The sequence below is a fragment of the Mustela putorius genome, unplaced genomic scaffold (assembly GCF_011764305.1).
Source record: "Mustela putorius furo isolate JIRA1106 unplaced genomic scaffold, ASM1176430v1.1 tig00003909_pilon_pilon_pilon, whole genome shotgun sequence".
Taxonomy (NCBI): domain Eukaryota; kingdom Metazoa; phylum Chordata; class Mammalia; order Carnivora; family Mustelidae; genus Mustela; species Mustela putorius.
The window spans coordinates 22374858-22394107 of NW_025422057.1; the positions used below are offsets into that span (position 1 = coordinate 22374858).

Consider the following 19250-nt stretch of genomic DNA (forward strand, 5'->3'; position numbering starts at 1 on the left):
TGTAAATGTGTAGAATTCATCTGCCTCAGCAGCTGTAAACACACACACACACACACACACACACACACACACACACACTACACACACACAGGTGGCCCTTGATACAGGTTTCAACCGCAAGGGTTCTCTCCTATATGGATTTTTGGGTAGGAGGTACAGTCCAGTACTAAAAATGTATTTTACCTTCCTTATTATTTTCTTAATTTTTCCTTTCTCTGGTTTACTTTATTGTTGAGCGTACTGTGTATGAAACATGACATAGAAAATATGTGTTAATTAACTATGCTGTCAGTAAATCTCCTGGTCAACAGTTTGCTATTAATAGTAAAGCTTTTAGGAATAATTGTGGATTTTCAACTACCAGGGTGAGGCATGGCGTCCTAAACCATACATTGTTCAAAGGCGCAACCGTGTGTGTGTGTGTGTGTGTGTCTTTATTACTGGTATTCACCTTGTTTAGTACTCCCACATGCATCCCCTGCTTGTTGAGTAAACTTAAGTCTAACACTCCGGTGTCCTGCTACTGAGCTTGTTAAGTTATTATAGAGAGAGTCACGTTATTTTTCTATTGGTGTCTTTTTATTAAGATAAACAGCTTCCCTTACACATGATGTTTCCAGTTTGGTAAGAGGTTTGGGGAGAGTGAAAATGACATCAATTTACATCTTTAAAGTGAAAAGTTAGGATTCAGTGACTGATTCCTTGAGACTCCCATTTACATGCTACTAATTAAGATGCATTTCATTATTCTTCATCAGAACTGAAGTGGTGATGTTCATACAGGTGACCAGTGTCTCATAAAACAGTCATGCTGCGAAAAATACGTCTTTGAAATAGGCTAACTGCCGTAATACACTCCTTATAATTTAAGAGTCTTCAAAGCCTGTGTCTGATAAGTCTTTAGCATTGTTAGGAAATGTGCAAGTGGGCTTTTATGTTTTCTGAATGTATAATCAGCATTACCCGTGTCACGGAGCCCCTACTGAAACATGAGGACATGCTTTAAACAAGAAAGAAATGTTTGTTGAATAAGTCAATGCATAAATTACAAGACAGCCTCCAGTGTTATGTAATTATTTATTTAACAAATTGATTAAAAGACTAGCTAATAATCAAAAACCTACCATGTGCTTGGTACCATCCCACAGGACGAGGAACATGGTCTTTTTGTCCTTGCTGACCTTATGTCTCTGTGTGGGAGACAGGCAGTAAAAATACAATAATTTAAGTGGCAAGAAGTACAAAGATGACAGATAGGGTCATATGATGAAAGGTGTCTGAGGTAGCAGAAGGGAGGGTAACTCAGGTTGCTAGTGGCAGAGTTTCTCCTGGGAGAGACTGACGGATGATGAGAAGGAGCCAACCATGCTGTATCTGGGGGAGTGGAAGTGTGCTCGTGTGAGAAGGAGCACGGCAGCACGGAGAGGTCCTGGAGCACAGAGGAACATGGAGATAGGCAGCAGAAAAAGTCTGCCCTGGCTTAGGTGGGATGATGAAGGCCGTGGTTAAGAAGTTGATTTTTTTTTTTTTTTTCCTAAAAGGCACTAGCAGGTTTTAGGGTGGTGACATGACCTGACTTGTCCTGGGCTGAGTTCCCCATTGCTGGGCTCCAAAACCCATCACTACCTTGGGCCAACGCCATGCCTCCCAGGTGCTGACCACAGTTACTGACCAAGTGTGACAGACATATTAAAGCAGACTCATTCCTGGCATGCAGGGGACTCCTCCTTTGCTGACGTGGCTCAAGGACTCCCTGACAGTCCTGTTGGACCTTCCTCACACTGCAAGGCAGCCACCAAGCCTTCTTCCCTCTCTCCCACAAGTGTCACGGATGCTTCTGCGGGCTGCAGTGTGCTCCCTCCTCAGCCTCCCCATCTTCTCCTCCCAACACCCTTACTTTTGCAATCTTGTTCTACTCTTGGAAGCACTGAGATGAACTCAGGGATACAGAGACAATGAACAAATTCTTGGAGTTAAGGAGTTTAAAATTCCGTGAAGTAAAACTTCCATACAAACACAACATAGCAACGGAATGACTATAGGAATAATTTTAGCTGTAGAATCATGGTTATAATAATCATACAATCCTAATAATAATGGGAGTATGTGCCAGACACAGTAGGGCCGTGAAAAAGTACACTGAACCGTGGTGGAGGCAAGTATGCCATCGGTAAGTGCTCGAACAACAGCTTGAACATTGCGTGCGTGGCCGAGAGAAAGGGTGTGTGTCCTGCGGGAGGGACAGAGCGCAGAGGCCCAGGGTCACACGGCTGAGGTGCACCCAGGCACTCCGGGGCTCTAGTGACCTCAAGTGCTCAGTGTAGCACCGGGACCAGCCGGCAGAGGCCACAGAGTGAGGCATGGGCCAGACCTGGGGCTCTGGCTTAGTAAATGAGGGCTGGGGGAGACAGCAGATTCCAAATGGACTAGGAGATTTGCCTTCTAGAAGGCTCTGTTTGGTGACTGTGGAAGAAAAGGGCCCTTTGTTAAGGCTTTGCATAAAATATCTAACATGCTTTTGAGAAAACTAGTGGCCTCTGAGTCATCACCCGACTGTTGCATCCCCAGAGGAATTCCGATCCCTTCGCCTGTCCTTCTCTCCGAACCTGGATGACTACAACCCGGATATCCCCGAGTGGAGGAGGGACATCAGCCGAGTCATCAAAAAATCCCTGGTGGAAGTGAGTGCAGAGGGTTCCTCCTCTTCCGGGGCCCATTCCTTCTCTGTCCTCCCCGCGCTGCACTGTGGGGGGGCCCATGGCCAAGAACTGCCAGGAAAGAGCCAGAGCAGAGCCCCTGGGAGGTCGGGCAGGGGCCCTGCCGTCTGCGTCGCTGATCCCGGCATGGGCAGACACAGCCGAGGTGCTCCTGGCGGGGGGATGAAAGTGGGGACAAACACACGGTCCTTGTGCCTTGTGAAACTTCTGCTTAGAGCAGAAACACATGGGAATTTGTGACCATCCTCTTCCTACGGCAGGGTTCATGCTCAGCTCACTAGCAAGTGCACAGTCAGCCCCGGGGTCCCATACTGAAGGGCCACGGCGAGAATACCGTTAGTGAGGGTCAGCCGTGGCGGTCAGTCCTCTCTCTCTGCCCCTGTTCTTTCAAAGGCATGTCTCCCCCGCCACAGCCCCAAGAGGACAGCTTTATTGTCCTCCTCCTGTGGGCAAAGCCGCTGAGGTTCAGAGAGGTTAAATAACTTGTTTAGGCCTCACAGCTGGTAAGTGATGAAGGCAGCAACGTGAAGTGAAGGTTCTGAGTCCAGGGTCTGGGCTCATGCTATGAAACCCGGCCCCCCGTGGTTTCCGGAAGAACGGCGAGGCGGTGAGTTTTATCCCTGTCTGAGTAAGCACGTCGCCCCCTGCAAGCAGACACTTTCATGAGTGAGGCCAGGAGTGGAATAAATGCTCGTGGAGCGGCTCAGATTTATGGTGCAAGCCCAGAAAATCAGAAGTGAGCTCTCTCTCCAGGGCATCTTCTTAGCCTAACAGGAAAATCAGCGCAGGGTGTTTCATACATTGTTCCCTGGACGCAGCACTGGATACCTTGTGACACAAAGTGCTGGTGGGATAAAGGCATTCAGGTAAAGCCTGCTCCGAAAACAGATCTCACCTCCAGCCTGTCGGCAAAGGACTGGCCTTCTCCATATCCTGCCACGGTCTCTGTTGACAGTAATGTCACACTGATGGTAGTCCCCAAACTCTGCTCCGTGCTTTGCATTTTTTAGCACATTTAATCACAAAGAAGTAGCTTACGATGTAGCTGCTGTAATCATTCCCATTTTACAGATGAGGAAACTGAACATGGAGACTTCAGGGAGTTCCGGTCGCGGCCACAGTTAAGAGTCAAACTCTGGAGTCAGTCTGCCCTCCTGGTTTCCTAACCTCTCCGTTCTGCGGCCGTCCTTTGCTTTCTCACATGGAGAAGCAGGGATGCGTGGAACAGTGGGGTGGAGAAAGGCTGCGCCTAAATGCCACCTGGCCTTTGTCCTTGTGACTCAGCATGCGTGACCTCCGTGTGGCCAGACATCATGGCCACCAGGGGGCGCATCGACTAACCCGCAGGTGCCGCCCGAATCGCTCCCTTTGCCCTCGGAGCTGTTGGTCCCTGGTGTAACTACTGGTTTCTCTCCTCTGCTGTCCAAGAGAGATGACGTCCACCCCTCCGTGAGCCCACAGCCCCTTTCCTTCCACCTGTAGCGTTCTAGAGGTCCATGGAGCTGCCCAATGCCCTCGGGGGACTTGCCAACCAGGCATTAGCTCAGCAGTGACCAGTCTTGCAGGCTGCTCTCTCTTCGCATTTGTAGTCAAGGGATCACATCCCCTGGGCTTCTACCTTTCCACCAGCTGTCCAGAAGCCTAGAAATTACTGCGCATCAGTATTTCCAGGCTGCTGCGTAGCATCATCAGCTTGATACAGAATAGACCATTTGGCTCAGCATCTCTCAGGTCAGGGTGTGCTGGGGCGGAGGGGTTGATCCCTTCCACTAGCAAAGGCTCCTTGTTCACCGCATCTCAGGAGGCCACGGACCCGGCCCCGGTTCCTAGCCTCCCACCCTGTGTTTGAGATGTGCAGTGCCCTTGGCTACTTCCTTAAGCCCTGAGGTACCAAACTGTCCAGCAGACGCGAATAAACCCTCCCAGAAGTCCAACCCGGGGCCAGTTTATTTGCTGTTTCCTTCCTTTTCCCTGGGTAACAGAGTAGGGAATAAAAGCAGTTACCTTTACCTCATCAAATGGGGTTTTTCCGTTCAGATTTCACAGTGAGATCTTTAATCAGACGCCATTCGAACAGCATTCTTGGACCTGATGAGGACGATTCAGACATAATCTCTGAGTTTAAATCAGGGAGGGCCGTAGAACAGCACGTTAGCTGTGACGGGGGCTGCTGTGGGCTAAGTATCAGGCGACGGGAGGCAGCAGAGCACTGCTGAGGGAGGGCTGCACCGTCAGAGCCAAGCTGCAAGCTCTGCGTCCCCACGCGCTACCTAGATGACCTTGAGCCACTGTTGACCTTCCTTGCCTCTGCCATCTGTTTGGCAGAAAGTGAAGCAGGACCCACTTCCCTCAGGGAGAGAGCGCTCTCTCAGCCCCCGGGTACCAGAATGCACCACCTGGGAGTGCCACCATCACAGGCTCCAGCCGCCTTGCCCCACGCCCATGTTCCTTTGCAGGAGGCTCACGTCCTGCCTGCCTGCTTGCCTTCCCCACCCTGCTCCCCTGCTACCCGTGGACCACTCTGTGCATCCTCCCCGCCTCTTCTGTGGAACTTATGTGAGCTTCTGTCTCTTTCCCTCTCAGGCCACAGGCATCCCAGCCCAGCACATCCTGGTGGCGGTGCTCCCCGGCTTGCCCACCGCGGCAGAGCTCTTTGTCTTGCCCTATCAGGATCCGACTGGAGAAAACAAGCAGTCGGCTGAGGACCTGGAGCAGGTGAGTCCCGCAGGTGACATTCAGCGTCCATAGGAGCCTGAGCCACACCCCCGCTGGTACCTGACCCCCCAGCACGGCGCTCTGGGGGATCAGGCTTGAGAATGAGGGCACTGACCGTTTGTGGTCCTCTGTTCGCTCCCAGAATCCACTGATTGGCACTACAGCCTCACAGTCAGGCCTGTGCAAGCGTGGTTATTGGAGGTGGTGGCTCACCTCCTCAGAAGGTGTCTCCATGCTGTAGATTAGAGCACTGACAGGGAGTTTGACACATCGGTGGAAAAACGGGCCAAGATAGTCAGTGGGGAAGAAAGCAAGTGGCTGAATAATACTTGGAAGTCAAACCCATTTATTCCTTTTCTGACTTGGATCACAAAAGTGTCATTAGAGTCAAACAACATGTGATGCATGATACTGTTTTTAAAAGGTATGACTTTTATACATCCCCTGACCCCTCTGTACCTCCACCAGGCTAAGAGGACCTGCTCTGTGTTTATAATAAATGAGGTAATCTTGGTTCCAGACCACCTCTGCTGGCTGTGTGGGGTCTGTCTTTTCTTCAGGTCCACTGCCTTTGGAGAAGCTGACTGTGTGTGTGTGTGTGTGTGTGTGTCCTGCCCCCTTCAATCTCTTCCCCCTGCCTTTGAACTTCAAAGGAGTCTTTAATCTGTGTAGTGAGGTTGATTATTACCTTGTTCTTCTACGTTCTCTTCTCCCTCTTCCCATTCTCCTTCCCTTCCCCTTCTTCATCATCCGTTCAGTTAAAATCATCAGTCTTGGTCTGGTTACCCTGCTAGAAACTACATGAATTTGGTTTCTCAGAGCTTTCTGGCAGGAAGATTAAAAAATAGGATTCTCTTCTCAGACTCTGAATAAATATCGGCTTTCTCCGCTCCAGTATGTGGAGTTTTTCAATTTGTTTAGAATAAGCCCATAATCTAGTCGCACGATCTCTCGTCTTTGAAGATGGCTTGAGAACCTCCTATGACAGGCTTATTAACAACAACCCCAAATTACAGCCTGGCTCACCTCCTAGCACACACCCTCCTTTCAACGGCACTTTCTCACTTGGCAGAAGGCTCACCTCGGTAATTTTCTCCATGCGCAAGTAACGTAGGACAAAGCTGTCCTGGAGAGCCCTAGTGAACTCCATCTCCTCGCGAACTGCTGTGGAAGAGCCCGCGGCAGGTCGTCCGGTCGGATTTGCATCTGACCCCACTCAGCCCTGGCACTCGGCTTCCCGCTATTTTCCACAAATTATTATCTGCACCTGCAACTTTGTGGGAGAACGAAATGGATTGCTTCTTATCCCCGCCCCGCTGCGCACCTGCGGGGGAGGTAGATGGGTACCTAAGGGCCTGAGGTATGAGCACATGCAGTCGTTCCTCCTCCTGGAAATCGTGTCGAGCTTCCATGAAACTCGGGTTATAACCCTTTCAGGTATGGAAGAGAGTCCAGACTTAGAGCCAGCTGATTTCCGAGGCATCTCATCCTCTGGGCATCTCTGTTTCTCACACTTACAATTGTTTTTTGTTTTTTTTTGTTTTTTTTTTTTTGTGGTTTTTTTGTTTTGGTTTGGTTTTGGTTTTTGTTTTGTTTTGTTTTCTAAAAGATGTTTTCTTGAGAAATCTAGGAAGAAGAGGGGTATCTTCTGTAAAGTTTCTTTTGCTTGTGTAGGAATGTATCTTGTTTGGACTCTTCTCTGGAGCTCCTGTTCCCCTTCATTCTCTCTCTCATCTGACCACCCGCCCCCAAAGACACGCTGAGAATGGTGGACTGACCCTCTCAGGCTGCCTGGTGTCACTGAGTCAGAGGTCTGAAGGCTGTGTGACTTAGCACTTGGCTAAGTGCTAAGTGCTTAGGGAGACCAGTCTTTTTATTAGAGAGAGCACAGGGGAGTGGGACACCTGGGGGCACACTCAGTTAAGGGTCTGGTTTCAGCTCAGATCATGATCTTGGAGCAGGGCACCTGCTTCTCCCTGTCCCTTTGCCCCTCCCCTGGCTCAGCCCCCCGCCCTCCCCACGCCCCGCAAATAAATAAAATCTTAAAAAAAAAAAAAAAATCCAGAGAAGTGGAGAAATTAAAAAACAAAAAACAAGCTTTTAGTTTTAGCTCTGATATCCATTGTATCTATTATTTATAGACAAAGTAATTTAGGACTAGTAGGATCATGTAAATGAGCCAAAGTGACACAATCTATAATGCCCATTTCACAAGGTGTTTGAGAGAACATTCAAGACATGACATGCAACATACTTGACTCCTAGTAAATGGTCTGTAAGTGATAAATACATTCTGGATACATTTGTAACCATCTCAAAATAGGAAGAGGATATATGGAAATGCAATATGGGAGTTTAAGCTTGTGAAAGAGACTATTTGGTACGGTGAAGGGCACATATTGGAAGCAAGAGGCTGGCGAGAGTAAGAGGATCATGACCGCATGAGGTTATACAAAATGGAGAAGACAACAAGGACAGGAAGAAATGGGAGGAATGCACACGATGGACGACACAGGAGTGGGGGAGCCCCGTCTGAGTTTTTGTGTGCATTTGCAGCATGGAGAGTGAGCTACCAGGCTAGCTAGCATCATATGTCTGTTGAAGGAAGTTGCAGGAGCACGAGCCTTACCTGGGACTCTAACCAAACAAGTGCCACACCAGGCGTAGAAGAATGAGTGTCTTTGTCGGAGCGGATATTCTTACCGCTTTAAAATGTGAGGTAACAAAATCTACATATAAAACTGAGCCAGGTGTTGAGATGCTGAGAAGTGGGCTGCCATCGGAAACCTGTGGTTTTCAACCTCCGAGGGTTCTTTGACCTTTCTCTCTGATGCAGTCCCTTCCAAGAGAGGGCATTCAGGCCCCAGCACGGAGAAGTGACTTGCCCGAGGTGACACAGCTCTTCAAGAGAACGAGATGCTACTTGGGTTTCTGCAAGGAGCTCAAGCCTGTGGCCCCCGACTCTGTGCACCACCCCCGCCCCGCCACCACAGACGTGGATTGGAAGCTGCTTTGCTTCCATGGGTCCCAAACGACCAAGGCTGTTGCACCAGGAAGTGAATGAGAAATGTTTTGTTTTGAGTTTTTGTGTCTTTTTTTTTTCTTTTCTTCTTTTAACTTCTGATGCAGTTGAGAGGGAGCCGGTTCAAACCAGTTTAAGCAAAAACAGTGAAGCTAGGAGCTTATTTTATGGAGAGGTCCAAGGATACAGTTCAAGCATGGGTTCCTTCACTGAATTCAGAGCCACTCAAAAATGCCACCAAATACTCCCCTCGCTCCCCCTTTCTCCGTCTCTTCTCTTTGTTTCTCCATGGGGAGTCTGCTTGAGAATGAAGCCAGTGGTCAGGAAGGCAAAGATGGCCACAGGTGGCCCCTGCTTCTGTTTAGCTGGCCTGTCACCACATCTGCAAATCAGTGCCTCTCTCTCCCAAGAGCAACAAAAGAACTCCCGTGGACAGTTCTCGCTGGCCCGGCCTGGGAGAAGTGAGCATCTCTTACCTCGTCCCTGTGGTCAGGGGGACAAAGTGCTGGCTCCAACCACTCAGATGTTTTATGGGCTTCCTGGATCATGGATTCAGGAATCTTCTCCAGAATCAAGTGGACAGAGAGTGGAGAAGGACAGGATTCCCCACAGAAAAAACAGGGAGAGAGAATTAACACCAGGCTGACAAAAGCAGCTGATTCCCTTTGTAGTAAATTCCACAGAAACTTTAAAGGAATGCAGGGCAGAACTAAACAGAGGAAGAGATCCTTCCTGCCAACGTGCCCCCCATCCCAGGCCCTCCCCAAGGTCTGTACTCCAAATCCCAGCTGGAATTTGGGAGGGGCTGACCTTATCCCTGTCTTGATGCTCTGGCTCCTTTCTTGTAAGCATACTACACAAAACCCCCAGTGGGGGAAGAAGTGGGACCCCGGCCAGATGGGCCCAGGGAAACCTGCAAGAGGAAGGTCCCGGCAAAGGGCTCTTGGCTCTCCTCCCTTAGCCTTCCTAGGGGAGCAGCCATGCTGGCTCAGATCAAGCTATCTTGTCTGTGAAATAAATTGAAAATTCCTCACAGTGAGAAGTACTTGACCCTGTTATCGGGCTAACGTGGGCAGGGTTAATCAAGTGACCCCTGTCTTGGAGGGTTCCACCAGTCTTTACTACAGATCCCTGGGGAGCGAGAAAAGGCTCGCTTGCCCTTAGCTGGCCTCATCAGGGAGAGCACATCCTGCTGCCCCAGCAGCTCAGGTATGGAGCAACGCCCCCCCCCCCCCGCCCCCGCCTGCACTCCCTCGCTCCTCTCTGAATCCGCAGAGGGGAACAGATTTGTATCTGGCTGTCCCGGAGGGAGGGAAGACCATCATGTTCTATCGAGATTGTTTGTGACACTGCGCTGGAGAGATAGGGAGCCTACATGTTGTCTTGCAGGATCCTTAAAGGGCATGAAACATTTAAAAAGAAACAAGAAGATTGTGGAAAAAATGTCAACCACCAACACTGAATTTCCTCCTTGGCTGTTTCTGTTACCATATACCTTTGATCAGTGGAAAATCCAAAATCCAGAGAAAGGAAAGGTGCCTCGGCTGCATTTTAAGGAATTCGTTTAAATGGTAGCATTTAAAGATTCATTATGAACTGTAATCGATCATCTCGGACTATTACCCATATAATCTACCCTGTGCAGATTTTTTAACATGGGGAGTTCGATTATAGAAATACCCTGGAGTTCCCAAGGAAGACCATTAAAATAGGAAACTATAAATGGAAGGTGATCAGGTAAAAGTTGGACTGGAAGGAATATGGCCAAGGGAAACAAATTTAGAGCTGGTGATGGGGAATACCGGGAAGGAGATATGTACAACCCAGGTGTTTCTTCAGTATATCACCCAGGAAACTTCTCAGGCACTTTAATCGAGATGGTTCTCTGCTGCTAACAATGAAAGGAATTGGGCAAGCTAGTGTTAGGAAGAATGAGTGTTTGGTTCCCTTGCCAGCCTCGTGATTTTATCCAAAAATTACGTTGTATGAATTGGAAAAGTTCCTCCTTTGTTGAATCCGAAAGGAAGATTCTTCAGTTGCTGTTTCAAAGGACCTTAATAATATAATAGGATCAGGAGTGACGAGGTGGGTTAGCTCCAAGGTCATTACAGGCAACTATCTCTGAACATGGCACCAGAATGCTATTTACGTTCAGTAGGGTTTGCATACCTCACGCCAGCTTCAGAGATAAATGTTAGCATTCTGGCTTTGTGCAACTTTATCATTGGGAAGTCTGCCAAAGACCATTTTGCATCTATGGTATCACCTTGTACCACTTGTTTGGCTTGTATGTTTTGTAAATTTACCTATTGCTCTGTTCTTAAACTTACCGGTTTTCATGTTTCAATATTTAACGTGTTTCATTCTTATAACCTGAGAGTGTTTTCTCCTATTGGTTACATTAAACATTGATTCAGCATTAAATTTGCTCCTTGTTGGCAGCCATCACTGCTGTGGACTATTTCCAGTTCATTTCCTGCTGGATACATGGTAGGCGGTTACCCGTGTGCCTCTTCTGTGGGAAGAACCATGTGACTAATTGTGGCCAATGAGTTGGGAGCGGAAGTGATTTGTTTCCTTGCAAGGGGAAGTATTCAAATGCTGGTTATAGACCCTGGAGGGCTCCTTTTCCCTCCTGTGGTGCTGTGGACAGAAACATTGGAGGGCACAGCTCCTCCAGCCTGTATCCCTGTGGGATCTTAATGAACACGGCACCACCATCCTCCTGTGGTGGGTGTGAAGTGTGACGCAGAAATAGACCTTCATTGTTGGAACCCTCTGAGCCTTTAACCCTGTTACCCCAGCCTAACCTAGCCTGTTCTGATGTCCGTACTTACATTTTATATTTTGTGAATGCCCCAGCATTAGGTGTTTTCCCTGTAGCAGCTCCCTCCCACTACTCCGTGCCGATGGTAACTTTCCGAGTGCTTTTATTGCATTCCCCACTGTCTTTTTAACTGGTGCTTCAAGGGAAGTGTGGGCTGCCCTGGAGTCCCAAGCAGAGTCCACCAGTGGGCAGATACCAAGGCTAATATGTTGTTTCTTTGGTTGTGATTGTTTAGAAAGAGAATAGAAAATGGACTACGTAGGAGAGCAGCAGGAGAGGGCTAACAGCACAAAGGGTACGTGCAGTTTGCTAAGACAACACACTTTCCCTGGCCGGAGAAAGAAAAATAAATATATTGAACCGGCTTCAACAAGTTTGGTGTCCCTGGAGTCACACGTTCTCCCTCTTAGTCTCTATCATGCAAGGTTCTGTTCTCCCCATGTAGGCTACAGTCACCTGTTCTCCAGATTCCAGTTTATGCCACCCTTTCACAGCCAAAGTCTCTCCCAACAGTACAGACTATATTGATTCCTGAGCAGAATACGGCAGTCCAGTGGAGAGGGCTGGCAATTGCCTGTTGGCGCAGCTCGTACTGGGCAGCTGTCCTGGAACTGGGGTGATGAGTGCTCCTCAAAGACGAATAAGAGATGGCAGCATAATTAATGAAATGCTGCAGTGGTGGTGTTTTTTTTTTTTTTTTCTCTTTAATTTCTGAAACCTGCTTAGCCAGCCCTCTTCCCACATCTCTCTTGCTCTCTCCTTTTGTCAGCTGGTTCAAGGAAAATGTTTTTAACAAAATGCCCCAGCATTAGGAATCAAACAAAACTGAAGTCTGGTGTCAGCTCTTCAAATATTAACTTAAATATTGGGTAAACTTAAATGGGTCCTGTAAGCTCCATGGTCCTTCCCATGGAGACACCAGCACTAACACCTAAGACATTCTCTGTTAGAAAAATACTGAGACATAGGCAGCTTTGCCAATAAAAAGTGTTCAGTGCAGATATATTATGTATATGGTGTATATACCTGGGTATATTTTATGTATAATATATAACAACTCGTGATCTGATGGAAAATACAAAATAAACAATTCTTCAAATAGCTTGAAAAACATTTAAAATTGTAAAAGTCTGTCAACAATTTTGTACTCATTTATTTAAGTAGAGAATTACACGGTTCTAATTGAGATTATTCTTGTATGCGATGTACGTTTCATTTAATTTTGTTTCTGTGCGTGATTTCTTCCCCATAGATACATGTTCTTTACTGCGTGTCCTTTCACGCAAGTTAAATACATGAAACATACTTCCTGCTACCAGATTATCTTGGCATAGCCTGCTTAGTTTTGTACATGATACAGATAAATCCAATGAAGCAATGTTATAAACCAAAACAAATCCTGGAAGTTAATTATTTTCACAAAGAATTCTCCCAGAGATTATAAATTAGAAATATGTTGTTCTGATGAAGGCTTTCTTCTGGTTTAGTTATTTGTACCTCTCACTTGAGGAGAAAGCATCCTCAGGAATAAGAAGTAAATATCACATCAACTGGTTGAAAGAGAGAAGTCTTTCTCTTGCGAATATATATTTCCCTCTTGCCCACATGATGGACTCTGCAAAGCAGTGCAGTTCATAAATTACTTCTGAGAAGTCTTTCCCATTTGAGTTAAAATATTCCTCTGCAAATATAAATATAGATATATACACATATATATGCATATGTATGTAAATGTGTACATTTCACACACACATACATGCACACACACACAAACATATTCCTGGGTGTGTGTCTGTTTCATTAGCAAAAACCTTGCTGAATGACCTCTACCAAAAATCCTGCCAGATTCCCATAAATTTACTTACCAAGTAAATTATAAGGTAGAATACAAGTCTATACATTGCAACACTTTAGAGATCACACAGGGAAAGTGTTCTGCACAGTCTGTGTTAGAAATCTATTCCTGTAAACCTGGAGCATTCCAGAAGATTCCCAGAGCCCAGGAAAAAGAGAAATATAGAGCCTACTATAGAGGAGAAAGTTGTTTTCACCATAAGTGTATCACAACCTTGTTTTTTTGCATGGTTTGCCAAGTGAAAGCATTTGAGATGCTGAGTTTGCACAGGATCCCAGGTGCTGGACCGCGGGTCACCGAAAGTCGTCCCAAGTTCCTGTGGTTAAGCAAAGTTCATCTGCAGGGCAGCTCAGTTCCATTATCCAATGGGGGTCTGCCAAGGACTCTGCTTCAAAACAAAGCCATCAGGCCCTGCTTAATTGATAAAAGGATCAATCGAAGGTGTCATTTTGGCTACTCAGTAGGCTGAGTGAAACTTGACACATTTTTATAGAAGGAAAAAAAAAAGATTGTTAAAAAGCATCTAATTAGACTTAAATAGCATATTAAGTAAAATATTAAATTGATTAGAATATTAAAAATAAATTAAGATAAAAATAATAGGAGTGTGGTTTTCCCTGAAATTGTTTTCAATTTCAATTTCAATTGCTTTTCAGAAATTGTTCAGAAGGATAAGAAAATAGGGCTGGATTCTCTACTTCAAACAAGTGAACAGAACAGAGTTTTACCTTTTCTGTCAAACCTACCTTTATGCTGTTACTACCAAAATATGGTTCTTTGCCCTTTGTTGAGGTTCACTATTTCAAGGCCCAGAATCCCATACGTCTGCCCAGTACATACGGGTGTCTGCCTGGGGAGTAGGTTAGCTGATGTCCATAAGCAGGGAACAAGGATCAGCCAATGCATCATTTAGGTTGTGCCTACAGTTCCTTCCAACTGTATAATTGATTATTTTAGTGGATCTATATTTGCAGTTCAGCAAGTATTCATAAAGTGTCTATTCTGTGAAAAAACACACAGTACAGTCAGGGGAAGGGGAAGGAGACGGTGGATTCCACCATCAAGAAGTAAAATAAATGCATACAGACCTCCCCAGAATGGATAAATTGTACATAATTACTTCTTTTAAGTCTTCGTGTATAATAAATGCTCTTTTAAAAAAAACTGGGGGTGAGTTTTCTAGGATAACACAGGATAGTTTTTTTGAGAGCAGAAATGTTTGCATTTACTAAGAGTGTGTCCTGTTTTGTAGCAATTAGGATGTAAACTCGGGTCATGCTTTAAAAATCACTGTGTGCGCATATTCCAGAATAAAATCTCAAACTCACACAAGACTCATTTCTAGAATTCACCGGTATCAGGTTAGGCTGCCTCGGTAAGTGCAGTAAATATTTCGCAGCCTATTTGTTCATTGGAAGGACTAGCACGTTTGGAGGCGCTCACTGTAACCCTCTTCTTTCAGATATCAGAACTGCTGATCCACAAGCTCAACCAGAACTCGGTGCACTTTGAGCTGAAGCCCGGGGTCCAAATCCTTGTCCATGCAGCCCACTTAACAGCAGGTCAGTTTCCATCCAGGTCCCTGCTTCTCGCCTGTGGCTCTCACAAAGGGGGATCCCAGTCTGCTTTCTCAGCACAGATGAAAGGATGGCACTGCTAATGAGAAATATGGACGCCCGTCTTTGGAGGTTCCCTTGCTTCAGGTTTTTGCCCTCATGGGGACCCAGAAGACAGCAGCATAAGGAGACTTTCCTACTTAGTCACTGGCCAAAACTGTCAGGCAATCACCTAAATACTTGCTCCTTATCAACAGGAATCTTGAAAATAAAGGTAAACTTACAATAACTTTTTTCCCCGATCTTTTGGCAAAACCTTAATTTCAGTTATTTACGTTATAAAGAATTTTCTTTATTTGAGTTTTAGGATAGTGAGTAGGAATAACTGGAACTTAAGCACTGCACAGGACCATAACCAAGATAAACCCTGAGTGGGTCATGTATGATCTTAGGATCATTGATCTTCTATCTTTTCGCGGCTACGTAGAAATCTCAGTGATAATTCAGATAATTCCAAGTGTATAGAAATAGATACTATTGTGTTACATTAATACTAAATTAACAGTATTTATTGAGTACTTATTCAGAGTATAGTTCTGGTGCTGCATGGTATACAGAGGCTAACAGGACATGGTCTTTATCCTCAAAAAACATAATCTGAATGGAGTGTGGTGTCGTCTGGTGGTCACAGTCGTGGTGGTGTGGTGGGGGGCAGGAAATGGGCAATGGTGGAGTATCTCAATAAGTACAATAAATAAATGCTTATAGAGAGAGGCAATACAGTTCAGCACTTAGATTTTTGCAATTCTGCAAGCCAGATCATTGGTTTTAGTCTTAGTTCCCTCACTTGCCCTATAGACCTTGAGAAGAGACAACTTCTCAAAGGCTTCAAAATGGCACCAACACCTATGTCTATGAGGTTGTGCAAGGGTGAAGTTAATTCAGTCAGTGCACTTAGAGTAGTGCCTGGCACATAGTAAACTATTGTTTTCCTTCTATTTTTTTTTAATTTTATTATTAACAATCAAAATTGTATAGGAAATTTGAAAACTGGAGATTCTGGGGGTGTGCCTAGGTGTAGAGGAAGACCAAGTAGGTTGGCTGCTGGCCTCTTTTCTGTTTCTTTTCTGTTTGGATCATTTCTCTCTCTCTCTCTCTCTCTCTCTCTTTAATTTATTACGGTTTCATGAAATACTTTGTTTAGAGAAAATCCCACTGCCTTAAAACCAAAAATAAATGTTTAAAAGTCACTGTTGTGACCACAGGATGGCAGAGGAGCATGGAAGTATGCCAGGCTGTACTTTGTACTTAGTTTGGTGGGCTCTGGGAAGTCATCAGGGTGTTTGAATGGCGGGGGGACCGACTTAGAGTGTCCCTTGAGGAAGGTGACTCTTAAGCGCTGAGAGGATTGAGGAGGGCTGGTCTTGTATTCTCCAGGCTGCCATCCTAAGTCCTCTATTGAACAGGCATTTGGAGTGCCTCCCTACTCTGAGCCAAGCGATGTTCTCGGCATAGGATAGGGTCTGTGCCTTCACGAAGCTTCCGTCACTGGGGAAGGCTACTTGGGGAACAAAGTAATAAACGCTACTTTCTGAATTGTACTGCTGGTGAACATGCCATGAAGAGAAGGAGAAAGTGTGAGAACATAGAGAATTATGCAAGACCTGTGAGAGCAACCTTTAAGCCTAAGGCATGAAAGAAAGCTGCCAAGTTATCTCAGGGCATTTGATGATCTAGGTTAGCTGTTTCCTACCAAAAGGTTGACCTTCAGTCTTTGGTGGACATTGGTGACACATGGCAATTACACAGGGTGGGTTGTATTGGAAAACAAAGTTCAAAAGCATCAGCTATAGTCATCCTGATAGCCAAGCCACTGACAGATTTTTCAAATGAGTGGCAAGTAACAACTTGAAATTGTTTTAAATAGATCCACTGATTAATTTAATTAGACAGCCCAGCCTGTTGAGGTGGCAGACTGAACCTTATCAGCCTCTCCTCCAATAGCTGGAGCTACTTGTTCCCTTTCATTCCAGAGGTTAAAAACATCTGAGCCTGATGTTCCATACTGAATTCTGGATTTGCAGGGATGTGGCCAACTATCCCATCCTTTGTAGTCAAAATTTGCTTTACAGCTAGACAGCTTCTATGTGAACGCTATCTTTAGGCAACATATTTGCTATGGGTTAGCTTGATTTATTAGAAAAGACTCCCTTACCGTTTACCAGGAAAGGGGACCCTCGTAGGTTAAATGAGATAGAGAACTAACCCTGCCCATCCAGCTCTGAAGGCCACCTGCATTTCCTACCTAGGCTTCCTCCCATACCCCCATATTCATCTTCTGTTATTTCATGTGCCGGATTTTTATTTAGCTGTTTTTCACATCACACGCCGGAAATGGTTCAGAATATCTTGCTGAATTTGGAACCTTATTTTCAATGTTACTGAAGGAAGCGTTCCTGTAAGTGGCGCCTGGTAGAGCTGGGATCAGACTTAAAAAAAAAAAAAAAATAGGGATCAAAAAAGTGGTAATGAGCTAAAACTTGTTTAGCCAGGGCTTGGCCAGGGAAACAGATACAGGAAAGACCAGTAAAGCCATCAATGTGGGATTCATAGTTCCCCGTGGGAAGGAAAGTCCATTCCTGGTAACCATGAACGGTTAATTTCACCACTGTAAGTTCCAGATGGCAAGGTTGGGAAGATCTGGAAAACTTCTCCAATTAATGTTCACGGTTCATTCCATCCCTGGGAACTTGGGGAACAGGACTCAGATCTCCGGGAAGAAGAGGGTGGCCCGAAGAAGGTATGTTAACTGGGAACTCATGTAAACACACTGATATTTGAAGACTTCCCACAATGGAGATCCGTATGATGAAAGATTATCAAGAGACTAAAATTAAAAAATAGTTTGAGGCAAAACCCCAGTGACTATGCAGTTGGGAGAAAGGGAGAAGTCTTTTGACTTCCAACCATTGTGCGTTGTTCAGGGTTCTTCTCTGTCAGATTGGATAGTAGGACTTTATGGCAGGATAATTCCAAACCTTGATCAGCTGGTATTATTGATGATGATACTGATCAATGATATTGATACTGATCAATGATATTGATCAGTATCATGACTGGCTCGTAGAGTACAGATGGACTTATATGTGAATAATCAGCTCCAGTTTGACGAGTAAAGGGAGAGGACATCAAGGGCTGAGGAAATAATGGAAGAGGAAACTTGGGCTGTGTTGAGTGTTGCCATGTTCTTCACAAGAACAGTAGAGTTGGTCATACCCACAGGTGCAGCGTCGCTCTCAGCCTGTCACTACAAAAGACAAGGCTTATGTGAAAATGGGCTCTCTTCGGTGCCTCTGGTGAAGAGGGAAGCATGTGAGGGATCTGGTTCCCTGGGAGTGCCCCTAAGTTGGCCCTAGCCATCAGGAGAGTGCCCTAAGTCAGCCTTGGCCATCTGATTGTTGTAAACTATTTGAACAGAGTAGTAGATTGGGTCTACCAAGACACTGGGGGAAATTCTCTCACACTTAGAAAAAATGGCACACTGGGTCGGAGATAATGGATTGAGACACTTGCCACACTTTCTCTGATTAAGTTAAAATCAGCACACTCCTGTTTGGCTGGGAAGAGAAGGATGAAGATACGTGGGGAAAAGAGGAAACAGTGAGGAAGAATATTTGATGCCGAACTTCTACCTCACTCCTTTTCCCTTCTTTTCATATTTCCTACAGGCAGGAGGACATAAAAATTTAAAAAAAAAAAAAAAAAAAAAGGAAAAGGACCACTGTTTGCAACATTTCATGTCTCATAAGCAGGATTGCGAATACCTTCCCAGGGACCATTACAGCCGCTGCTGCATCCCATTAATTGCCCAGCAGATGTTCGGCAGCCTTCTTTTAAAAATGTTTGAGCCAGAGTGTGTTGCTAGTGAGAGAGGCAGTGCATAATTTGTTTTGTCTCCAAGGAGAAAGAGCTGTCTTCTTTCAGGAATTTACTGGCCTTATTTTGTTTGTCAAATTCAGTTCCCTGTTTGCTTTTATGGGAGCACTAGGTAAGCACTTCTCGGTCTGGACGTCATGAGAGACTGGATGTAGGCTGTTCGCCCACGTTCTACCTGGGAATTCGTTAGCTTTGGTGTCTACACGGATCTCAACTTGGAACCAGTCCTTGTTTTGTTCTTCGTGATTCCATGCTTCTCCCTTTCTCTTCAGTTCCTCCTGAGAGCTTGCCCACTCAACAACGATGTTTCTCTGAAATTCTCTTTGTGGAAAAAAGGGATTTGAAATTACGTATGAATAGGGTGAGGATGAGAAGCCCTTAAGGAGAAGTTGAGGGAGGGCTGGGACCTGCATAAGCTCTTTTCGGCTTTGGGGACCTGAAAGCATCCGTGTTTAGCAGACAAAGATCATGACGTTACACAGCCCAGAGAGAGGGGAACAGGAGTACAAATCGATCAAGCCAGGCCCTTGACTAGAAATGCTGGTGTTCTGACTGAAGTTTACCTTTCCTCATGCTGTTCCCAAGCGAAATACTCTTCCCCCATCCACCACCTCTCTCCATC

The 19250-nt window shown here is 45.7% G+C and overlaps 1 protein-coding gene across 5 annotated transcripts in view; it reads left to right on the plus strand.

Moving 5' to 3' along the window:
- SORCS1 (sortilin related VPS10 domain containing receptor 1) overlaps window positions 1–19250 on the plus strand; it is a 511420-nt gene that overhangs the window by 475330 nt on the left and 16840 nt on the right. For all 5 annotated transcript variants that reach the window (XM_045068616.1, XM_045068612.1, XM_045068614.1 and 2 more), the window contains exons 22-24: window positions 2569–2681; window positions 5301–5432; window positions 14599–14698. In XM_045068616.1, the coding sequence (XP_044924551.1) occupies window positions 2569–2681; window positions 5301–5432; window positions 14599–14698 (345 nt within the window). The remainder of the gene's footprint in view (window positions 1–2568; window positions 2682–5300; window positions 5433–14598; window positions 14699–19250) is intronic.